The sequence below is a fragment of the Mastigoproctus giganteus genome, chromosome 1 (genome assembly GCF_048544385.1).
Source record: "Mastigoproctus giganteus isolate SK-2022 chromosome 1, ASM4854438v1, whole genome shotgun sequence".
Classification (NCBI taxonomy): domain Eukaryota; kingdom Metazoa; phylum Arthropoda; class Arachnida; order Uropygi; family Thelyphonidae; genus Mastigoproctus; species Mastigoproctus giganteus.
In genome coordinates, this window is record NC_143575.1 from 247,001,695 (window position 1) to 247,026,529 (window position 24,835).

At 36.4% G+C, this 24,835-nt stretch overlaps 1 protein-coding gene across 1 annotated transcript in view; it reads right to left on the bottom strand.

The window, feature by feature from the left end:
• The window catches only part of Polr2A (RNA polymerase II subunit RpII215), a 231,014-nt gene that overhangs the window by 69,119 nt on the left and 137,060 nt on the right, over window positions 1-24,835 (bottom strand). The window contains exons 14-15 of the mRNA XM_090376751.1: window positions 14,957-15,167; window positions 5,054-5,198 (exon numbers count right to left, since the gene is read on the bottom strand). Coding sequence (XP_090232877.1) covers window positions 5,054-5,198; window positions 14,957-15,167 — 356 coding nt within the window. The remainder of the gene's footprint in view (window positions 1-5,053; window positions 5,199-14,956; window positions 15,168-24,835) is intronic.

A 24,835-nucleotide genomic window follows, 5' to 3' on the forward strand; every position in this document is an offset into this window, starting at 1 on the left:
ACTGCCTGTCAGTTTTAGTTTCAATTAAAAGGTCTTCAGAACGGAGCCTTTTAACTGATTTAGGTGACCCTGCTAACCCTTTCTGTATAAAGAAGGATGACTGACTCCAATCAGTGTTTCACTGATGGAGTGTATAATTAAGAACCTTGGGATAGGCCCTGATGGTATCTCAGTTCGCTGCCTCTTTGTAGCAATAGTTTTTTTTTTTTTTTTTTTATGTGAACCCCAAACACGAGAAGTATTAGAACCTATAGTACTTAGTACCGTGCTTGGGTTGGAGGTTGAGAAGACGAAAGAAGATATTTGTTGACACTGGACTTGAACTTCTGTAGATTGTAATTTTCAGGAAATACGTAAGAAGGAAGGTTGTTCCAGAAAACGGCAGTTGAATGAATGAATGAGGAAGATGAAAAGTTGGTTCTGTGAGTTTTAAGTTGGACAGTAAATGGATGTTGGCTGGTGGCGGCACATGTTTGGACTGTTTTGAAAGAGAGAGCGGGAATTATAGAAGCCAATTCAGAAGAACAGTGCCCATGGAAGTATCTATAGAAGAGGCATGCAGCAGAAACAGTATGTCTATGATAAAGCGAGTGGAGAGACTCTGTTAGAGATGAATCATTAATTAACCTAACTGCCCTCTTCTGAATGGAAACAAGAAGCCTGAGAGAGGTTTTGGGGGGCACCACCCCAGATGTGGGAACAATATTCCAAGGCAGGGCGGATTTGCGATTTATACAGAGTGAGCAGCTGTTTGGAAGAAAAGTAATGCCGAGAGCGAAAGAGAAAACCAAGTTTTTTAGATGCAGAGGAAGCAATATTTGTAATGTGCTTGTGCCAAGAGAGATTAGAAGTCAGGATAATCCCCAAAAGAGATATATCATTTTGCCTATAAATCGGATAAGATAAGCATAGGAGCAGAAGAATCCTTTTTGCGAGATATAAGAGAAGACTGAGTTTTAGAAGGGTTGAAATCAACTAAGTTGTCTTTGCCCCACTGGAGAATTACCTGAAGATCGGCATTTAAGGAATTGGTAGCAGATTTTCGAGAGGTTGAAGCTGATTGAGCAGGACAAGTTTTCTCAAAATGGAAAGCGGAATGCAATGTGCTATCATTGGCAAAACTATGGATAGGATTTCCAGTCAATGGAAGAAGGTCATTAATATACAAGAGGAAAAGAGTGGGGGAAAGAACTGAACCTTGTGGGACACCGGCATTAGTGGAGAAGTTAGAAGACAGAGAGGCATGTACCATCACCCTCAGTGAGCAATCAGAGAGAAAACTGGATAACCAATTACTAAAAACAGTTGACAAACCATAAGATGGTAGCTTGTTTAGAAGACCTTTATGCCAAACACGATCAAAAGCCTTTGAGAAAAATGGGATGCTAGCAGGTGAACTATATGTCTATGATAAAGCGAGTGGAGAGGCTGAAGAGGCTGAAGTTATCCTTGGCTGAAGTGATAACAGAACCATCTGGCTTGAACAGAGGTGGGAGCAGAGATGGGCAAAAGTTGCAGCCAATAGCTTTGGCAAGAGACCAGAATGCTCGGCTAACATTATGGCAAGAAGCAAGTTTTCTACTCTTATCCTGTTCAAACTCTAGTTTGGGCTGATTAATAACTGCTTTACAATTGTTGTGAGCTTTGGTGTAGGCAGAAAATGAAACTGAAGAATTAGAAACAAGCCAATTACGATATGCAACATTCTTCTCTTGAACAGCCTTAGCACATTTATTGGAAAACCAAGGTTTAGATAAAGGACGAGATTTTAAAGTGGAGTTTGGGATAAAGGATTCCATTTCTGCAAGAATAATTTCACTGACACGATCTGAGCAAATGACACTGAAACTGAAGAATAGTGATGGTGTACTTATAAACAGCAGAGAAGGCATAATTCAAATAGCAGAAGACTACTAGAGAATTATACAAGGAGTGAGGGAATGATGCCAGCAGTGGGGAAGATGAATCACAAATTAGTAACACATATGACATACCCAATATCCTTCTTGATGAGGTATAACACGAAAATGAAGAATCAGAAAGCCTCGGGAGAAGATTAAGTTACTGTAGAGTTGTTAAAATTGGGAAGAGATAAGACACAAAAACTGGTAAGACTTCACAAAATGCATTAGACAAGGTGTGATGCCCAAGGAATGGAATAATGCAATCATAGTTTTGCTGCATAAGAAAGGAGATAAATCAGAAATTGGAAATTATAAACCAATTAGCTTGTTATCCCACAAGGGTCATTACTAACAGATTAGAAAGAATACTTGATGAGAATCAATTGAAAGAGCAAGCTGGCTTTAGGACGGGATTCTCAACTATGGATTACCTTCACGTAATATCACAGCTAATGGAGAAAGCAAATGAATATAAAACACTATTATGCCTGGCATTTGTGGATTATGAAAAGGCATTTGACTCCATACAGCATAAGGCAATGTTTCGGGCACTGGAAAGACAAGGCATAGATACCCCATATATTATGATTTTGAAGAAAATGTATGAGAATGCTACCTCCTTTATTAGACTAGACAAAGACAGTAGCAAATTTAAAATTGAGAAAGGAGTTCGACAAGGAGAAACAATATCTCCAAAGTTGTTTACTGCTGCCCTTGAGTAAGCTTTCAGAAGATTAGACTGGTTGCAGAAAGGAGTCAATGTGAATGGAGAGTACCTGCATTTACGATTTGCAGATGACACTGTGGTCATAAGCCACGATCCCAAAGAATTAGAGGAAAATCTTAATCAGTTATACAGAGTTAGTAAGGATTTTGGACTAAAGATAAATATGGCTAAAACAAAAGTAATGATGAACAAGTAGGCCACAGAAAGGGATATAATGATTGAAACAGCAGTAATTGAAAAGGTGGAGTCATATAATTATCTGGGACAAGTCATTAGCTGTAATAATGATAAATGGCTGGAAGTCAAGAGAAGAATAAATTTCAGATCAATATCCCAATTTGTCTGAAACGTAAAATAATGAACCAATGTATACTCCCCATCATGACTTATGGAAGTGAAACTTTGGAGAACCCCCATGGTATGCGAACACGTACAACTCAATGCCATTTCTCTGTCAATGTTTGGGTCGGCATTGTTGACCACCTCACTGGACCGTTTTTTTTTTTTTTTTTTTGGTAGTTGTTGGCGCATCGGCTTCTGTGGCCATAATGCACCTCCTAAGGTTTTTGCAGTACTTTGATCCAAGCCTAAGGCGGCATTCGAACCCGCGACCTTTGGGTTGCCAGGCAGGCACTTTACCCACCCGGCTAGCCCGGTCGGCTCATTGGACCGTACCTTCTGCCCCCTCGTCTGGAAGGTAGGGCATACTTGATCTTTCTACAGCAAGTCCTGCCCGAACTTATTGAAGAAGCACATGTTCCTCAGTCTTTGTGCCACTCAATGTGGTTCCAGCATGATGGGGGCTCCCCCACATTACACCAATGACGTCCGCCAACACCTAAACATTACATTTGCACAGCATTGGATAGGTTGTGGTGGTCCAGTTCATTGGCCTGCTAGATCACCGGACCTATCATGCCTGGACTTCTTCTGCTGGGGTCAAATGAAGACACTGGTGTACAAGACCCCCGTTGATTCAGTTGCAGACCTCGTCGCTCACATCTCTGTAGCTACCGGGGAGATTCAAGACATGCCAGGAAACTTCCAGGACGTTAGGGTTTCCATGCGGCAGCGCTGCGAAGCTTGTGTGACTGCTTCTGATCGAACTTTCGAACACCTTCTGTAGCATGGCTTTTTGCCAATTTAAAACTTGTCATTAAAATGATTTCTGTTACCCTAACGAGTTGCTGTTTCTGTTCTTTTTCTTTGCTTCTTTGTTCACGCGACCTCCCGCATGACGAAGGCATTTCGGACCCTGCAATGCTGTGATTCCGATTCGTCTTTATGCCCCCTACACCTCCTGCAAGTTTGTCGCACTGGTAGTGAATCACCCTGTTTACAAAAAAAATTATATATATAATTTTTTTTGTAAAAAATTGCTTCCTTGCATGGAGAAAGTTAAAACCAATTTTCCCAAGGTACCAAATTAAAAAAAAAAAAAAAAAAAGTTTTTAAGAACACGTACAAAGAAAGAATCCAGTGGAAGTTCCAATAAATTAAGATTTCCCGTTACTTTAATAATTTTCAAATTTCTTAAGTTTTCCAGGTGCCACAGTACTGATTGAAAGTAAAGTCACTGTCTTTTGGTCATAACAACAAATTGTGTACTTGTACTACCACATCCACCAGACAATTCAAAGATGATCTTTTTAACCCTCAATGATGATTTTAAAATTGTTATTAAAAAAAAAAAAAAAAAGAATAGCCCATGTCTGGATAAATATTTTATCTTATATTATTTAAAATTTTAATAAAACAATATATTATATAATTTTATATATTTTATATTATAATGCCACTCTATAAGACTGTATAAGGCATTATAATACCACTGTATAAGGCAATATAATCAAGGCATACAAAGACAGGCAACTTGCATCATGAGATTGGCAAGAGGATGATCATATGAAGAAAGACTGATTTTATGGGTTACAGAGCTTGTAACCAGGCACTTTAGATGTGACCTGATTGAAGTTTATAAAGCTCTGAGAAGGGTTAGTAAAATGAATGAAAAGTATTTATTTTTAACAGTTAAAATTCTGCTAAAAGGTAGCATTTACACTGTTATAAAGATTTCCAGAACTAGAGCTCTTAAATTCAAATTACAGGGGAAGTGGTTTAGACTAGATTGTAGGAAGTTTTTTTTTTTTTTTAGTCAGTGAGTTACTGGAACAAGTTGTCTTTGTATTTTCTTATCTACTTTTTGCTTTTTTTTTTGGCTGATGCAGAAAAATCTCGTGGCTTCTTTGCACTATATGGCTAATACTAATATTAAAATACATCCTATTTTTTAATAGATTGATATTTAAAAATTCCAAAAGCTTCAGAGCAATTACTGCTCTCTTACATCATGAGATACAGACAAACAAAGTTCATTATTATACGATAGGGTCAACAAAAAAATAAATTTACATGCACAAACCTTGCTATCCCCAGTTGGGAAAACTGTACGCAAAACTTCTCTATCTTTTTTTAGCCTTTCCCATTCCTTTTCCAGCTCGCTTAAGGCTGTGGCACTTCCTAAGAGGTCACGAACTACATCTTCTGTGAATATTCGTCTCAGGTGCCTGTTATGTTCAAAAGAAAATTAAAAAAAAAAACCTTTAAGGACTTGTTTATGAAATTACTTATGGTCAATATTTTTTTCATGTTAAATATTTTAAAATATGAGGGTGATCAGAAATTCCAATTACAGATTTATTACATGCATGTCATGCAGAAACAACACGCTGGGCCAGCAAGCACTAATTGTGACAAAATACCAAGATGACAGCACTGTAACCCCTCTGTACTTGCCGGATCACTTCTTCCAGTTTATGAAATCTTAGCTAAAGGAATGCAGTTTCAGAAGTGTTGATGAAGCATGTAATGGCAACTGCTCCATACAACATTCCACAGAATGATTCTAGAAATGCATCCAAGAACTGCATAGCTAATGGTGAAGTTATTTGAGGACACTTCTCTGAGGTGTAATCTCTAACTTGCACCACCAGTTGAGGACAATAAATGCATTTATTGGAACTTTATGAAGCAATCTTGTGTTAAGGCTACATTAATCAGAAAGAGATAAACACACACTAAAAGTGGGTTAGAAACATGTCTTTGGCATAAGTATGTGAATTTAGGCTCATTTAACTCTCAAACTAGTTTTTAAACAGATGTCCAATCTTACTATTCTGTCACCCTGTTTTGAACAATGTACTAAACCAGTGGTTTTCAACCTTTTTTTTTTTAATAACGGCACCCCTAAGTAATTTATTTTATTTTGCAACACCCCTACTCAATTTTCTGCCCGTTAGATCCAATTCTCTCTCTCTCTCTCCCTGTATATATATATATATATCAGAATCTCATAGATTTGTTCTGAGGATGATAGCACACAAGCAGTTGTTACTCCCTCTCATGAATAAGCTTGCAGAATGTGGGTGAGCTCCATGTATTGGATTACCAACATCAGTGGGCTCTGCAGCCTGAGTTTTTTCATGAAATTTTAAATTTTATAAAAATGTATGCTTTGTATATAAATGATTTGAAATGTTAATTTGTTCTTATTCTGACTTTATCGCTCAAACACTAAACTAAATTAATTGTTAAAAATCATAACAAGTTAAAAACAAAAATAAGTAAATAAAACTTGTTACTTTTTTCAATTCAGAAGTTGAAAAACATTTTTTAAACTTCTAGATCCAAATTCCAGAGAAATTGTTGAATTTTAGCTTTTTTTTTTTTTAAACTTGATTTTCAAGGTGATTTATAATAAATCACCTTGAAAATCAGGATCTTATAATGTAATATAAGTGATGGAAACATAAAAGTTGTACTTTAATAGATACACTATTTGAAGTGAACTTCAAAATAGATCTATAAATGGTCTCCCAAAAAGTTAAGGCAAGTTTTAATAATAATCACTGTTTACCAAGGATGAGTGATTATAGAGGGGGAAAAAAAAAGTTTTCGGATATCTAAACACCTAGGTTCATGGTCTTTCTTCCTTTTCTTTCACATAATGCCACAGAAAAAAATTTGCACGAGAGACTGGGCCATTCAATGGGCTTGCAGTAACCTAATTTTCTCAATTTGTGTGGAATGTTTCTTTAAAAAATTCTCTTACATTGAAAGGATAATATGCTGGGGCACTATCCTTTTCCAAGAAGTCTGGAGTAGGCATATTCAGTAACATTGCAAGCTCTGACGCTATCAACACAAAGGGTGTTCTAAGTACGGTGCTAAAAACTACCAACTTTTAAGTGACACCTGAGGCAGGGGAAAAAAAAAAGAAAAAAAAGAAAGAAAGCTATGATTAAAGATGTATGAAATAACTGCACAGTTTTAATAAGGGATACTCTTGTCTGACCAAACTGGTAAGGTATTATGATTATGAACTAGTCACAAAGGAACAGGATGCAGGGAATAACTGATATAATTTACTTAGATTTTAGAAAGGCTTTTGATGCAGTCCAAACTGGTGCCTCCGTAGCCGGGTGGGCAGGAGCAGCAGTGTATAGCACACGCTTCTTGATTAGACCAGAGTTTGAGCCCGTGACCACTAAATACAGAGGATGAGGAAAGGTCAGGGAATGATCACCGCATATCCCCGGAGCAATATGGCCTCAGTTGCTAATGCTCCTAAAAAAAAAAAAAAAAAAAAAATAAAAAAAAAATAACAAATAAATAACAGCAGTCCAAACTGGAGAAGTGGGATATTGGGGTAGGGTAGGGTACTATAGTACATAAAGGGATAATTAATTGACAGAAGACAAGAGGGACTGTTAATGGGTAGTTCTCCATTTACAGTCCTTTTTTTTGTGGATTAGCATTATGAATGAGGTCCCTCCGTGTTCTCTGCCAAGACACTTTTTGCTTTTAATTTTCATCAATGATGACATCAGAAGCTTCATGTCAATATTTGCTGGTGATATTAAGTGGACAAGGTTGTTAACAAGACCCAGGAAATGCTGCTGCATTAAAACACACATATTATACAACTGACCTAAAAAACTGGCAATTAAGTTTTAATGTTAGTAAATGCAACTTTCTACACCTGGATCACAGTAATCCCAAGTTAAACTATCAACTGCAGGTAGTACACTTAACACTGTTGAATAAAAAAAGTTCTCTCACACATACTAGTATGGTAAGATTATAAGGACAGTCCATGGGGCACTGTCAAGAATTCTGCCATTTGAGTTAAAGGGGGGGGTAGCTATTCTACTGTACAAATCAATGTACAAACACCCTGAATAACTGTATACAGAGGTCTGGAATCCTCATTTCAGAAACGACAAGAGGTTTATAAAAAGGGTACAAAGGAAGACAACAAGATTACAGATTTAAAGAAATCTGTCATGCAGAAAAACTCCAGTTTGAGGCAAGTAAGGCCATAAAAACATTTAGAAAACTTAACTGCCATTATTTTCTCTTTCTAGGATGAAGAAAACAAGTGGACACAGATTCAAATTAAGGTAAAAATTGCTTAATTCAAAGAGTAATCAACTACTAAAACCATCTGGTAGTCCATTCTTGTAAAAGCAGAGAGCTCATGTAGATTTAAAGATTTATTTAATTATTTTTTTGTACACGGTTGCTAAATAAGCTTTGCTTCCTTGCATTGTTCTGTCATACTTATATCAGAATGGACCTACATTAAAGATATGCCCATCCTTCAAACACACACTTAATACTGGCACAAATTTGGTATTTTCAAGAGAAAATGGCTTACAAAAAATTCCCTAAAGGGATGTTAGTGTTTTACAAGATTGCATCTATTGAATGGTAACCTCTGCATTTAAATTTTAAAATTGTATGAATAGCATATCTAGGATCATTTTTTTGACTTTTTTATGCCACCCTCTCATATTTTGTGGACTTGCTATAACTCTTTCAAAGCATTAAATGAGTTTGAATTGTTGCATAAGAGTTTTTTATGCAACAATTACAGTTTTTACAGTTTTACAGTTTTTTGGAATTATTAACTACACCAAAAATAACTCTGGATGACAAAACTACAGTGCTGACCATACTGGTGCATAACTGCAATTTTTGTTTGAAATTAATGAAATAGTAGAGCATGCCAGTAGAAAAAGTACATAACTCCTTTATAGGTTAGCTTAGCTAAACATTTTTTCTTTTATTTTATGAGTAAGTAAACAAATATAGTTCTAACATATGCCTGATCTTAGTTTCTTTAGCTATAGTAGGTGTTAACAGCTTGCAAAAATATACTTTAGGGTTTTTAGACATGCTTATACTTAAGCCTATCTAAATCCATCTCCCCACCAGCACTTCACTTCCAATGCACAATCAGCTAATATTGCTACAAACTAGCTTTTGAAATATGCTAACCTGTATTAGGCTAGTTTGGAATTTGGATATTTATTTTGATTCAAACAAATTAAAAATAATACAGTAAAATGATTGTGCACAACTACACTTGATGAAAGCTACAATTTTGAAAGGTTTGAACTCAGAATAGTTTTGTGTTTAGGGCAGGGGTGGGCAACAGCCGGCCTGCGGGCCACATCCGGCCCGCGACGATGTTGAATCCAGCCCCCTCGGTAAATGCATAAATATAGAAAATCCATACCTGACTACACTCACCGTAAACGTTCGGCTTAATTCGGTTCAATCGGGAATCGCGGCCAGTACAACAGTAACCAAGTGATTCTACGCAGCGTCAAAGAGTTATTTCCTAATTATTATTGTAGCATCGATCGAATGAAGTTCCTTTGGGTTTGACTTCTTATTGAAAAAAATAATATTGGTGCGAGATATTTTATGTTTTATGCCTTTTCTAATTATTACAATTTTTAATTTAATATAATTTATAGCCCATAAAATGAGCCAATTAAAAAAAAAAAAAAGAAAAATTGATGCCGAATGCCGCATTTTCAATGATAATTGGACATTCAGATATTTTTTTTAAAAATACATTAATAATTTGGTAATTCAAGTAATATAACATTTAAGTTCTGATTTTTTTTATTAAATCGTCCAATTTATTCCGGCTCGCATCATGATGCGAAAATTTCTCTGACTCTAGCATAGTTTGAAATTCAACTTGAATTAGTACAGTATACCTTAATTTCCTTCCAAATTAAAGTCCAAGAGTTTATCACATGGATATAGATTAAAAGAATTCACCCAGCTTTATACATGATATACATTTAAAAAAACTAGAAATTGAGTAAAAGAACAGGGCTATATTTCAGTGTGGACACTGAAATAATTTGATTACACATGATAGCAATGCAGAAAAATATAACACAGAAACGTTTCTTTATCAAAAACTGAAGAAATTATTAGAAAGTTCATCCATATAATATGTAATTCTGTTAATATTAAAAGTTACAATGTATTAATATTTAATTTGTAAATTGGTTAATATACAAATTGTTTCTTGTGTGAGAGTAAATTAACCCAAAAGGGAACATGTCAAAGTCTACTTTACGTGCCTTATGGTGTTATCCTTATGGTCACTAAATTATATGAATACTTTAATGTAAAGTACAGGGTGTAGGAGAATTATCTTTACAACTTTACACTGAAATAACTTTATTGAAAGACTTAGAATTACCATTCAGGCAACATCTAACAGAGAAAATTTCAAAGTTTTTTTTTTGACAGTTATAAACACTCAATGTGGACACTATTAGTCAGGTGCAAAATATCCAAACGATATTCCAATTCCTGCCATGTAAGGTGCAGCAAGTTTGCATCAACATGCTGCACCTCAGTAGATAAATTTTCAATTTCGATTGCGATTCTTTCCTTCAAATCATTAATGTCAGCCACCACAGTTTTGTACACACTATCTAACATACACACATAGAAAAAATCATAGGGCATGATATCTGGTGATCTAGGTGGCCAAGGTATGGGACCACCACGCCCAATCCATCAGTTCAGAATTTCTTACACAATCAAGCCCCGACGTGGTGGGGCACCATCTTGCTGTAAGAAGAAACTGGGTTGCAGTTCTTATAGCTGTGGATAGACAAAGTTTTCCAGCGTGTCTAGGTAGACATTAGAGTTGACTGTTGATTTGAAGAAGAAAAAGGGTCCAATCACACAATCATGAAATAGGCCACATTAACTTTGGGGCTGTCTCTAATTTGCTCCATCATGATGTGTGGGTTTTCTGATCCCCAGAAGATTCATATGTTTTGTTTGTTAACTGTCCCTGAAGCATGGAATGTGGACTCATCTGTGAACATGATTTTTTACAGAAATTCATTATTCCTGTTGACTCTATCAAGCATGGTGATTGCAAATTCCTTATGGGCAACCCTATCATCTTGTGTAATCACTTGAAGCAGTTGCAATTTGTAAAGGTGCAGCCTCAAACATTTTCATAAGACCTGATGCATGGTTGAACAAGGCAACTGCAACTTATATCGATTTATGTGGACTGCGAAACAAGATCTCTTGTATGCACTAGAGTGTACAGGACAGTGTCTACAGATGCTCTCCAGGCGATTTCAGGTAGATTACCTGCTGATAATTTTATTTGCATTGATATATTATGCAAGGCATAAAGTAAGGAAGATTGTCTTGGGTGTGAGTTCATGTCCGGAGGAAGGGAGGCTATATACCAGACAGGATGTTAAAGTAGAGAAAAAGAGAATATTGTCAGAACTGATGCAAGTATGGCAGATGAGGTGGGAAACATCAGAAAAAGGAAGATTCACTTATATGTTTCTTCCTAAAGTGAATATTATAGAAGTAAGAAAGAAAGTCTGGCAACAGTTCAGAGCAGTGCTTTTTTTGTGATAGTATGCAACGGTACGGTGTAGCAGCACCTTTATTAACAGTGAAGTATGGAAAACATTTGGATGCAGTGCACTTTGAAATTTGTAATATTCCATAAATTTTTTTCACATGTTTATCTACTATTCAAATAAGCTTAAAATTATTTAACTAAATTTACATTTTTCACTGTCTATTGTTAAGATATTTTCTACATAAAACTGTATAACCATTTTCATAATTCTCAATTACTCAATCGGACCTCTGTTTAATTATTTTGAATTCCCCTTGGAAGTTACATTTAAAATAGTTTCCGTTGAGCGAGAAAATTTTCATATAGCGAACGGATTAGGAGAGAATTAACTCGGTACGCACTGTTCGCATTTCTGGCCTTCAGGCAATTTAGACAATTAGTGCTGCTGCGTGAATTAAGAGAGCTAAAGGGATTACCATTCTACAATTTAGTGGTACTTGGTAAAACCTATTCGACCACCTGTCCCACATACGGAGAAGTCGCGCTGGTCAGCAGTGAGCAGAGCTCTGGTCCACCCTTCTACTGCAGTGGTGTCCAAACTTTTCCCATACAGGAACCATATTAAAAAAAAATTCGAAGTTAGATTTTTTTAGTGTGTTCCTTTTTCCACATCTTGTTGCATGTAAAAGTAAAATTGAAAATATTCGAAAATTTTATTAAGTACAATACACAATTACATTTACTGAACAAAACATTTAATGAGATTTTTTTTTTGATAATTAACAGAATTTAAAATGTTGTTTTAGTTCACTTTCCAGGCAAGCCGTAGGTTGGACACCTTCGTGAATCAACTGTAAGCGCCCCGTTCGAGAATTAGAAAAGTGATTTTCTTTTACCCCGACAAATAATCATCTGTTGTTTCGCGGAAGTGCGTTATCCACATTTTCCTGTAAATTTTTCCTACCTTTGTTTACATGGTCACAGTACCTGAATATCCGAATGACACTGACATTTTGGACAGTTTCAAAAAAAAAAAAATTCAAATTTAAGAACTAGTGACAATACCGATGATGAGAGAAGGAAAACAAGGACAACGAAGGTATTAAACCTTCTAAGCATGGATTGTTGGCATTTGGTGAAAATGAAGTCAGAAAACTGTCAATTAGGTTACAGTTAAATGCAATTTGTGGATACCTAATTGAAAAGATGGTTTCAGAAGAATTGAAGAATTTGATGGATTCTCTGAGTATGATATCAATTTCATCGATTGAATGTGAACGAGGATTTTCACAAATGAATCTGATTGTCAGTCCAACCAGAGCTTCATTGATGACAAAAACAGTTTCTTCACTACTGTTTCTTAAAATTGTATGCCCACCGCTGACCCGCTTCGATCCAGCAAAATATGTCGATTCGTGGCTGCTTCGGAAACATCATTCAGCAACCGACACACACAAAGAAAAGAAGTCGGCATAGGATGTCGGATGAAAACTTAATAAAAATTTGGAATATTCTACAAAAACTTTATTATAAAATTATTTTTACTTATGTTATTTATTTTTACTTATTATTTTTAGGGGCCACAGTCTAACGAAGGACCCTTAAAATGTCACTCGGTTGTCTGCCTGTCCGTCCGTCTGTCACAGCATTGTATCTCTGGAACCACTCAACCTATTGACTATAAATTTTGCATGTGATTGCACATCAAGTGGGCCAACATAATGCCATATTGATGATTGTTGATAAAAATTTCTTTGAGAAATGGAGGGGGGTTTAAAAGTGGGGGGATAAAAATGTTGTTGACAACCTACAGCTACACCGTTGGAAAGAGCTCAACGAGTATGTTTAAAATATAATTTTAAAATTAAAAATGGCGGTGCCAGACAGGAAAATGTGAGTAATTTTCATGTCCCCCTCTCTATTTCTGTCACTAACGGAGCTAAAAATTTAAAAATCATATTAGCTATGCGCGTTAATCGATGCTTATCAAGGGAAAACTATTCCGATTGAAATCTATCATTTATAATTAAATGATAAATTATATATGTGTTAAAATTGAAAAACACATTTTTTATTGCACTTCGATAGCATGCTTCTTTGTACTAAGTAACTCTCCTTTTGGTGACAAAAACGTTGCTAAATAGCTAGTTAATAATTCTATAAAGGTCATTTATAAATTTTGTGACGAGAAGTATTTTTTAACAATTTTCAAAGCTGGAGTTGTCCCGGCAATGAGATACTCAGAGAGCCAGTGGTGGTGGAGAGGTGCCTGTGCAGTCTTGCACACCCCTCACCTGCCAGTCTCTTCTCCCACCCTTGGCATTCACAACAACTGGAAAGACTCAAATAGACAACGTTTTCGTTATTTCCTAAGTTTTAGGCAAAGCCGGGATACTAGAAACTTTTTTCAGTTACCATAAAGCTCTCTATTTGAGATACTACACTAACGACCACTCGTGTCATCCTGAGCACCCGGCACTCAGTAGTTGACAGATTTATTTACTTATTTTATTCACATTTTACTTATTTTTCTATATATATACTTGAATAATTAATTTATACTTAATAAACTGTGTTAATATACTAAATTTGTGGTTCTTATTCCAAAAACATTACTACGAAAGTAACAATATCAGGAGAAAAAAATTTTTTTAGAGTACTTTTCATATTCTTTTAATTTTCAATTTTTCCTGATAGCAAAGAATGAGTACCGGCACCTATTTTTTTTACAAAAAAAGCACTGGTTCAGAGTATATGGGGCGTTCTTACTGGGCATGGGCTTGCAAAGAGACTGTATGAGTTAGGTCTGGTGAGAGATCAGAACTGCACTTGTGGAGAGCAGGAAACATCAGAACATATTCTGTTTTATTGCAGCCAGTATGTTGATCTTAGGAATAAACTAGAATTATTATTGGGTGGCCCTGAGCACAGTATGTTATGGACCATGTTTGTGGAGAAGTACAGATTTTGTTATTTTAAAGAGTTTATACAAGCTGTGTTTAAAAGAAGAGAGTGGATAATCAAAGCTGGATAGTACAGCCTGTCTCCCAGTAGCAGGGATGGTAACCAGGTCAAAAGGCAAGGTTAGCAATGAACCTAACATCTATCTCACTTGGCTTGGGCCAAGCGGCATAAGAGTTCTTGTAGTTTATATTTTGAGTTATTTTAGCTGTGTTGAATTGTTAAATTGAAAGTTTAGAGTTTTAATGGCCAAATTTAAGCAACGTTAAGCACTATGCCACTTTGAATGAATGTACCTTTCTTGTGGCATTCTGTTATAAAGTTTTCTAAAATTTCGTTGGACCTGTGAGTCAGATCTCTTTCAATAAACCACTCCATGCACTGTGCTTTCTCCTACTGATTCATGCTGTTTAACTGACTTGAGCTGATCAGCTGGTGCCATGCAACACAACATGTGCTTCCATCTACTGGTACTCAGTGAAACTTTGAAAGTTTTTCTATAAGATCAGACCTTCAATATTGTTCTGTGACTCCCAATTAAAATTTTATTCTCATATACCCTGTATTATAACTAATGCTTTTTTAAGATTTAAAAAAAAAAAAAAAAAAAAAAAGGACACATGTGAAAATAGTAATAATAATCACCTTTCATTAGCAGCATCAAACCTGAATCTTTTTTCAAAAGCCTTATTTGAAGGTTTGAGTGTAGGCAATGACTGGAATTCTACTGCAGAACCATCCAGACCATCTTCTCCATATCGTAACTGGATCACCTGGCCTGTACTATTCCTAATAGTACCATCATAAGTAGCCATTACACTTTCCATAGCTTTTATAAGACGTCTTTGAATATAACCTGAGAGAAAAATAATAAGATAAATTTTTTTTTCATATTTTGTAAAAAACATTCCTAGATTCCTGTTTCTTGAATTACTGTTAGCAGTATTCAAATGATAAAATAATGCAAAGCAGCAGATATTTCTACATCAGTAAAAAAAAAATAAATAATAATAATAAAAAACATTGATCGCACAATCACATTTTGAACCTTACCAAACATTCTGCTTGGAATAAATGAATTTCCAAGGTGCCTTATCCACCTTGGAAATAAATTTATTCAAATTATCTAAAACATGCTGCTTGAAGATAACCTTGTGAAATCCAGCCTTCTGTCACTCCACATTTTTAATTTGTCCCCCCCCCAACTAATAAGATGTCTAGTTGTCAAGGTCCATAGTCTGCATCTTTTAATCTGGTCTTTTTGGGACAACAATTAGTTCAATTAATTATTCACCAATATGGCTGCCCTTCCTTAAAGTAGTGCAATGTTTTTTTTTTTTTTTGTGCAGCCTCCAAGACATGAACACATAAGAAGTTTTACTATTATCTCATACAAAGGAATAGTGACATCCTTTTCTTTACTTGCAAAGATTCCATAAATTATTAATAGGACACCATGTGCCTATTCACGTTGCACGATGAACAGCGTACTTAATGACAGTTAATGCTGAAAATACTATTAAAATAGACAAATAAGGAGTCACAACTGATATAATAAAATGGGAAGACGATGTAAACCAACAACTGCATGGGTTTTAAATGTATCCATTATCTCCCACTCACAATACTCTTATCAATATTACTTCCAAATCTGTTAGTGACCATTACATCTACTGGATTTAATTGACTTGAAGATACTGTTAATAATAGTGTAGAATTGGAAGAAAAATAGCGTGATGAATTTAGAACCCATATAGTTGGTGGTGTATTTTTTCCCAAGGTTTTTTTTTTTTTTTATTAAATTTTACTAATTCCTATTGGACCTATAGCTCTAGCCAGAGCACGTCCTATTTTTTTTTTTTTTTTTTGACATCTGTCAATCTTCCTTTCCTTGATCTGCCTCTGAGCCTATCACCGTTCACTTTTGATTCAAATATCTGTTTAGCTGTTCTTCCCTCTGCCATCCTTTCTATGATCATTCTATGATCTTTTTTTATAGCCACCCTCTCATATACAGGGTGTCTCAAAAATACACGGCATAACTTCAGGAATGAGTTCCTCATATGTAGACAAAAATATTTTATATCAACATAGTTCCGGAAATGCTCGGTTCCCGAGTTATTAACCAGAATGTCTTATCTTTCCCGCAGGTGATTTCCTTCATCACAAAGTACTGACAGAATTTGGTGGTTTTCCATTCCGACCATGTACTCAAATCAGGAGCAAGTGGATATGCACTTTATGTATGGTTTGACAGACGGGAAAATGTGGTACATTTGTACCACGAAAGGTTCCCAGAACGAAGATGTCCAGACAGGAAAACGTTTAAAGGTATCCATCACCGCCTTTGTGAACATGGGATATTTACACCTCGTGCTGCTGACAGAGGATGACCAAGATCTACGACTCCTGAAGTAGAGGGATGTACCACTGCCTGGCCTCCACGCTCACATGATTTAAACCCACTAGATTTCTTTTTGTGGGCCATTTAAAGTCATTGGTGTATTCGACTCCGGTAGTTGATGTGGAAACTCTTTGCAATCGAATTGTGGCAGGTTGTGAGACAATATGAAACATGCCAGGAATTTGGCATCATCTTTGCCAGTCCATGAGACGTCGATGCGAGGCCCGTATTCAGGCAGAAGGTGGATATTTCGAACAATTACTATAAGGTGAAGTAAACAGTTAAGTGTCACAGATTCAAAACTCGGAAACCAAGCATTTCCGGAACTATGTTGATATAAAATATTTTTATTGTCTACATATGAGGAACTCATTCCTGAAGTTATGCTGTGTATTTTTGAGACACCTGTATATATATATAGTTGTTATTGTTATTGTTATTTTGGTTTTTAGGAGCATTAGCAACTAAGGCCATATTGCTCCTATATATATAGTGGATTCCGGTTATTTGGGCCACCGGTTAATCGGGGCAGCCGTTTATTTGGGACAAATCTTAAAAAACAAACCTAATCAAGAAAATAGCCAGGGTTTACTTCGCTTAATTGGGACAAAATGCCGTTTAATCGGGGCAGGAGACTGCGGCACTGGAGATAACCCTACCACGCAGTTCGGTCGGATTTCTGGAGGTCACAACCATAAAACAATTAGCAGTCACCTGTTTATTGGGCTTTTCTGTTAGTGCAATCTATCATAAACAAATAGTAAACTCAATCTTACTGAATTCGCGATAATACCAACAGCTGGAATTCTGTGGGTTATTATGGTAAAATGTGTTTACACTTCCATGGAATCTTCAATCATATAAAAAAAATAATTTTCAGGTCTTCTCTTTATTCCTATTTTTAAAGCTTTGTAACTCGTTACTCCGTTCTCACTTGCGCGTATTGTATTACTTGCAATCTGTGTGTGCCGTGTTCTTTGTTATCGATTGCTTATCTTTTTACTGTTTTAAATTTTAACCCCCCCCACCCTGCCCACAAATGGCAGTGAACAGAAATGTCAACTAGTTTAGTTAGTATGTACATATTACAGTACGTATTAATTATTCCGATTATCACGCATATTCTTCCGAATTTCATGTATCATTTATTTTTTTAATTGGTAAGGTAATGAAGGGTAAATTTGTGCTTAATATCTCTTTACTTTTATAGCCTGTGGATAATATTCCTCCTATTTTCACTAATTAGAATCTCTGTTTAATAGAATTAAAATTCAATTCACAAACGTGATCACAATGACCGGCATTTACTACACATCGTATAGTGAACAGTACTTTGTTATGGGAATTCGTCGTAAAGTGATTTGATTGTACAGTGTACTAATTGTAGGGGGGGGCGGCGGTACATTGTAATTTTAACTATTTACGTGAAACTTCGAATAATTGGGGCAGCCGCTTAATCGAGACAAAATGCACTAGTCTCAATGTGTCCCAAATAACCGGAATCGACTGTATATATATATGTATATATATATATTTCCCCCCCCTCATTTGTAATGTGATCTTGCCACTTCTGCCATCTATTAGTTCCATTTACTTTTCTTAAAACATTAATTTCTGAAGATTCTAATTTTTGACCAATTCTCTATTTCCTGCCCATATACGGGGGGGGGGGGGGGGTCCTCATTATCCAAGGATTGGTTCTAGAAAATTCCACTTAAATGGGGACCAAATTTTCGTAATGTCTATTATGTATTTATAAATAGTAAAAAATGGATTGAAAGAACTGAAAAATGAGACAATTATTTTATTATATGCTGAATAATTTAAAGTTAATTGAAGTTACACTATTTTTCAGTTTTATGAATAAAGAATGAATCCAGAGTGGTTTTTTTTTTTTTTTTGCCATAGTTTTTCAGATAAAATTGTGTCGTACTATTTAGTTATGTTGTTAACTTTGCGTTTCACTTTTGCTGCATGATCATGAAGAGGGCCATTCTCACAAAAATATTCAAGTGCTTGGTCAATTTTAAAATTCTAGTAGCTGGGGGGATGAATACTCAGATACCAGGGACCACTGTATTAAAATTGGCTTAAAAACTGTCATAAACAGCTAATTTATTTTTGCTCCAAACAAATTTAACTGGCTTTCTACACATCCTGCTTTACTTATTCTACTGTTTACTGCCACATTTAATCTTTAAAACTTCATTAAAACCTAAATACACAAAATTACTAGCAGTTTGTCTGAAATCAAAAATTTCCTTGTCACTCCCACCTTTCATTACTTTTCTTTTTGTGTAACTAATTTTCATGCTAAATTATTTATGTACAACTTTTATCTAATGTATTCAGAGAACCTTGAAAGATACTATTTAAAAGCATAATATGATCTTAATATAATAATGATTTAATTTATACATTTGCCAAACTGTCCTTGTCGGTCTTTGAGATTGTCACAGACATTCTCTCAGATATGCCAGACAAGCTGTACTTGCTACCTGGGAGTCTAAAACGCTGATGGAGCTGATATTCTGGTGACACTCAAGTTAAGTGGACCCAATTTCGGGGAAGTCCGGACGGTCTGTGACAGCCAAATCATCTGCTTGCACCTTCATGATGGTGGGACTGTTAGTAATCCTGGGTATAACCTCCATGCACAAGTACATGGTGTGTTCCACCCAGGTGTGAACCAACGCAAGCATGGGTCGGGTGTGGCACACACACCACATGGAGGAATGCCCCCTCCACATTACCAGGCAATACTAGGTGGTAGTAGTACTGCCTGGTAACATGGAGGGGTGTACCACCTTCAAGCCTCCAATAAGCAATACCACAACTTTGCTTATTGGAGGCTTGAAGTGGTGGAACCCATGTTTAGTCTCTAGAGCTAAGTTCTAGTCAACCCTTCCCCATCTCTTTCATCATGCATTATGATTGATAACTTTGAGGTTATGATGAACATCGTGGCGAGATCCAATATTCCTTACATTTCGAGGGTACAGCTCTAAAACGGTGTTCGCAGGCCAGCCGCTAGTTAGTAACATCGGACTGAACCTATTCGTAGGTTCGGTCAGGTGTACTTCCGGATGAGAGAGTGTATAATCTTGCTACTTCTACTCTGCCAGATAGTGACAGGAGGGAGTCCGAGTACTGTGTATGCGGGAGTGCATTGCCGAGGCCACGTTATGTCAAGGATCTGGGTATATTCTTACCATGTGTACACCATATCCAAAAATTTCATTACTTCATACAGCATGTCCCACCCACTTTTCCTTACTATTGAATACACCACGAATTGTCAAACTAATAGAGCAAGCTTATCTGCAAAAAGATATAAAACTCCCAAACACTTCCTAATTCATTTCACAAATATAAGTGGTCTTAATGCTAATCTCAATGATGTCCATTTCCACTAGCAGTTTGCCAAACCCATGTACCTTTTATAAAAGAATCTCAGTTATCGGTTGATTCAACTACTGCTCATCTCAGATGCCCAAATTATTCTCTGTATGATTCCATTCGACATCAAAGGTGGTACTTGTGCATATGTCCGTTCTGATTCCCTGTCAGAGACTTGGCAATTTGGAATCTCCTCTCTTTGAGGAGATTCCAAATTCCAAATCTCCTCTCTTAAAATCTCTCTATCTCATTGTGTCAAATTCATCTGTTGTCTCTACCGTTCTCCCAACTCCACTAATCACTTGGAGCTCTTTGACTTCCTCTCTTTGCAACTTGACTTTCTGTAGTGCAACTTTCCTAACAGTGAGATAATTTTCCTTGGTGATTTTAATGTTCACAACTCCAGCTGGCTTCCGTTTTCTAGTCTCACAGACCCAGCTGGTTAAGATGCTGAGGCTTTTGCAATTACTCCCATCTCTGTCCAAACCTTGCACAGATTATTCATTTACCTACAAGAATACCGGATAAGCCTAATCATACAGCCAACACCCTTGATCTTTTTCTCACAAACAACCCTTCTAAGTACACGGTCAAAGTGAGAGGTCCTTCAGGCAGTTCAGATCACAACTTGGTGATTGTCTCTTCTCCAATGGAGCCTTTATCTCATGGCTATTCACAGCCTCGGGTTGTTTGGCATTAAAAGAATGCAAAATGAGATGACCTGGGAGATTTCTTTTCTTCTTTTCCTTGGTCGGATTACAGTTTCAAAACTTCTGATGTCAACGTTTGCTCAGATCGTGTCAGTGAAATTATTCTTGCAGGAATGGAATCCTTTATACCACACTCCACTTTAAAATCTCGTCCTTTATCTAAACTTTGGTTTTCCAATAAATGTGCTAAGGCTCTTCACGAGAAGAACTTTGCATATCGTAATTGGCTTGTTTCATTTTCTGCCTTTGCAACAATTGTAAAGCAGTTACTAATCAGTCCAAACTAGAGTTTGAACAGGTTATGAATAGGAAACTTGCTTCTTGCCCTAATGGTAGCCGAGCATTCTGGTCTCTTGCCAAAGCTATTGGCCGCAACTTTTGCTCATCTGTCTCCCATCTCTGTCCAAATCAGATGGTTCTGTTGTCACTTCAGCCAAGGATAAAGCTGACCTGCTAGCATCCCATTTTTCATCCAACTCATGTATTAATGATCTTGGTTGTTGTTGTTGTTATTTGGTTTTTAGGAGCATTAGCAACTAAGGTCATATTGCTCCGGGATATGCAGTGGTCATTCCCTGACCTTTCTGCATTCTCCGTATTTGGTGGTGACAAATGATCTTGGTAAAACACCTCCCACCATTCCCAACATGCTCCATTCAATGCCTCCGGTGGTCTTCTGTCAAAAGGATGTCAGAAGGATTTTGACGAATCTTGATGCTAAGAAAGCTCCAGGTCCCGATGGTATTTCTCCACTTGTTCTCAAAACCTGTGCTCCCGAACTTACTCCTATTCTTTGCTGCCTTTTTTCACTTTCTTATTCCAAAGGTGTTTTTCCTTCTGCTTGGAAATTTGCTCATATCCAGCCAGTTCCTAAAAAGGGTACAAATCCCTCCCATCCAATTACTTCTACTCTTTCTAAAGTAAAAGAGAAACCAATTAACCGCCAACTCCTAAACTACCTAGAAACCTTCCATCCAGTCAACGATCGCCAGTATGGATTCCATACGTGTCGATCCACTGGTGATATTCTGGCTTATGTTACCCATTTATGGACTAATTCAATGGAAAGGTTCGGTGAAACACAAGTATTGCTCTTGACATCTCAAAGGCTTTCGATCGTGTTTGGCAAAAAGGTCTTCTAAACAAGCTTCCATCTTATAGTTTGCCAACTGTTTTTTGTAATTGGTTATCCAGTTTTCTCTCTGATCGCTGACTGAGGGTGATGGTAGACGGCTCCTGTCTTCTGACTTTTCCACTAATGCCAGTGTCCCCCAAGGTTCAGTTCTTTCCTCCACTCTTTTCCTCTTGTATATTAATGACCTTCTTCCAGTGACTGGAAATTCTATCCATAGTTTTGCCGAAGATAGCACATTGCATTCCACTTTCCATTTTGAGAAACCTTGCCCAGCTCATTCAGCTTCAACTTCTTGAAAATCTGCTACCAATTCCTTAAATGCCGATCTTCAGGTAATTCTCCAGTGCGGCAAACACAACTTAGTTGATTTCAACCCCTCGAAAACTCAGTCTCGTCTTATATCTCGCAAAAAGGATTCTTCTGCTCCTATGCTTATCTTTGGTGACACTCCGATTTCTAGGCAAAATGATATCTCTTTTGGGGATTACCCTGACTTCTAATCTCTCTTGGCACAAGCCCATTACAAATATTGCTTCCTCTGCATCTAAAAAACTTGGTTTTCTATTTCGCTCTCGGCATTACTTTTCTTCCAAACAGCTGCTCACTCTGTATAAATCGCAAATCCGCCCTGCCTTGGAATATTGTTCCCACATCTGGGGTGGTGCCCCCAAAACCTCTCTCAGGCTTCTTGATTCCATTCAGAAGAGGACAGTTAGGGTAATTAATGCCTCATCTCTAACAGAGTCTCTCCACTCACTGTCTCATAGATGTGCTGTTTCTGCTGCATGCCTTCTCTACAGATACTTCCATGGGCACTGTTCTTCCGAATTGGATTCTATAATTTCCTCTCTTTCTTTCAAAACAGTCCAAACACATGCCGCCAACATCCATTTACTGTCCAACTTCAAATTCACAGAACCAACTTTTCATCTTCCTCATTTATTCATTCAACTGCTGTTTTCTTGAGCAACTTTCCTTCATACATATTTCCTGAAAATTACAATCTACAGAAGTTGAAGTCCAATGTCAACAAATATCTTCTTTCGTCTTCTCAACCTCCAACCCAAGCATGGTACTAAGTGCTATAGGTTCTACTACCTCTTGTGTTTGGGGTTTACATTAAAAATTAAAAAAAAACAAAAAAAAAACTAAACTGTACTTTGTCCATAGGTTACACTCTTTCCACGTAAATAAAAAGAAAATCCCAATAAAGTAACCCTACCTTACTCCAAGTTTAACCTTAAGCCATTTTCCAATATTTCCATCAATCCAGCTGCATATTTGCTACATACATGCACACTTTTTATTCTTCTTAAAAGATCATTCTCCCGATGCCATATTTTTTATTAAATTGCAAAGAGATACTCATGTGTGAACAAATGATCCTAGTATCTTCTGTTTTTCCTAACACGTGAATATTCTTCTCCAAAGTTAAAATTCTTACTACCCTCTTCTTTAAGATACTTACATAGATTTTCCCCGATACACTAAGGCAGTGTTTATCAATCTTTTCGTTGCTGAAGCATACTTTTAAAGACACTAATATTTTGCAGCACCCTACACACTACATCACCAATATATTCATATATTCACAAATGAGAAGTTATTTCTGTTGGGTATATTTAATAATACACCGATTTCACATTGATCATTGGACAGCACAGCGTAAATAAATGAATTTTTTGTTTGAACTAATTTTTATTATTTTTTATTTTATTTTTATTAATTAAAGCTGTCCCAGCCAACCTATGGCAACCCCACTGTCAGTTATACATAATTTAGTAGCACCCTAATAATAAAACTTGGATTTATTTTTATTTTCATTTCCTGCAGCACACAGGCTGAGAAACACTGCACTAAAGAGTAAAATTTTCCTCTAAAATTTTGCATTCAGCTTTATTTCCCTTTTTATATATTAGTAAAATTAATGTTCTGCTCCAATCTTTTGGAACTTGTCCTTTAGAAAATCTCTGGATAATGAGATGCAACTACCACAACATTTGACTTGGAATGCTAAAAGCATTTCAGGTTAAGGTGGTTACATCTCGTTATACATACTGAATTATACCTGAAATGCTTTCAGCATTTTTAGTCTAATTTGATTTCGTCTTCCATCTTACTGTACTTAACATCTTCGATGACCTTTTCTAAATAGAAATAGTATCTAAAATTTCCCCATTTCAAAATTTTCCTCTTTTTTCAGTGATATCTTCAGTTCCTTCATTTAACAATTCAATGTATTTACTTCATACTACTAAAATAGCCTTCTCTTCTTACACCCATCATTGATCATTTAAAAATTTATAATGTCAGCAGATACATGGGAAATTCATCACACAGGCCCAAAACAATAGTAGCTTATAGTGTTGGTATTCATGGTTATTTCCCACTGAATAGCTCCCAGCTAATAATTATTATACAGGGTGTCCCAAAAGTCAACTACGTATTTTGGTGAAACGGTGTGATTTTCAAATAAATTTCATTACGACAAGTATACTTATTCTTTTTTACACGAAACATAAATATTTGTAATGTGTTAGAGATGTTATTATAGTTTTTATTAATGTTTTCTTTTCAGACCCATAATTCATGATGAATGTTCAAGAGCGAATTTCAGTTGTAACATCCTGCAACAAAAGAATGACGTTTTGTGAAATTAGGGAAAGATTTTCAAGGAGGTTTCATAGTCCCGGTCCTACAGACAATGCGATTCATGCACCAGTGAATACATAATTTTAAAAGAACTGGGCCTGTGTGTGATGAGGAGACATGAGGATGCCCAAGAATAGCATGTGAAAGCATTGAATCAATTAGAGAAATGTTTGAAGAGGACCCAAAATTTCTGTGAACTGATGGCTTTCAGTTTTCAAGATCCC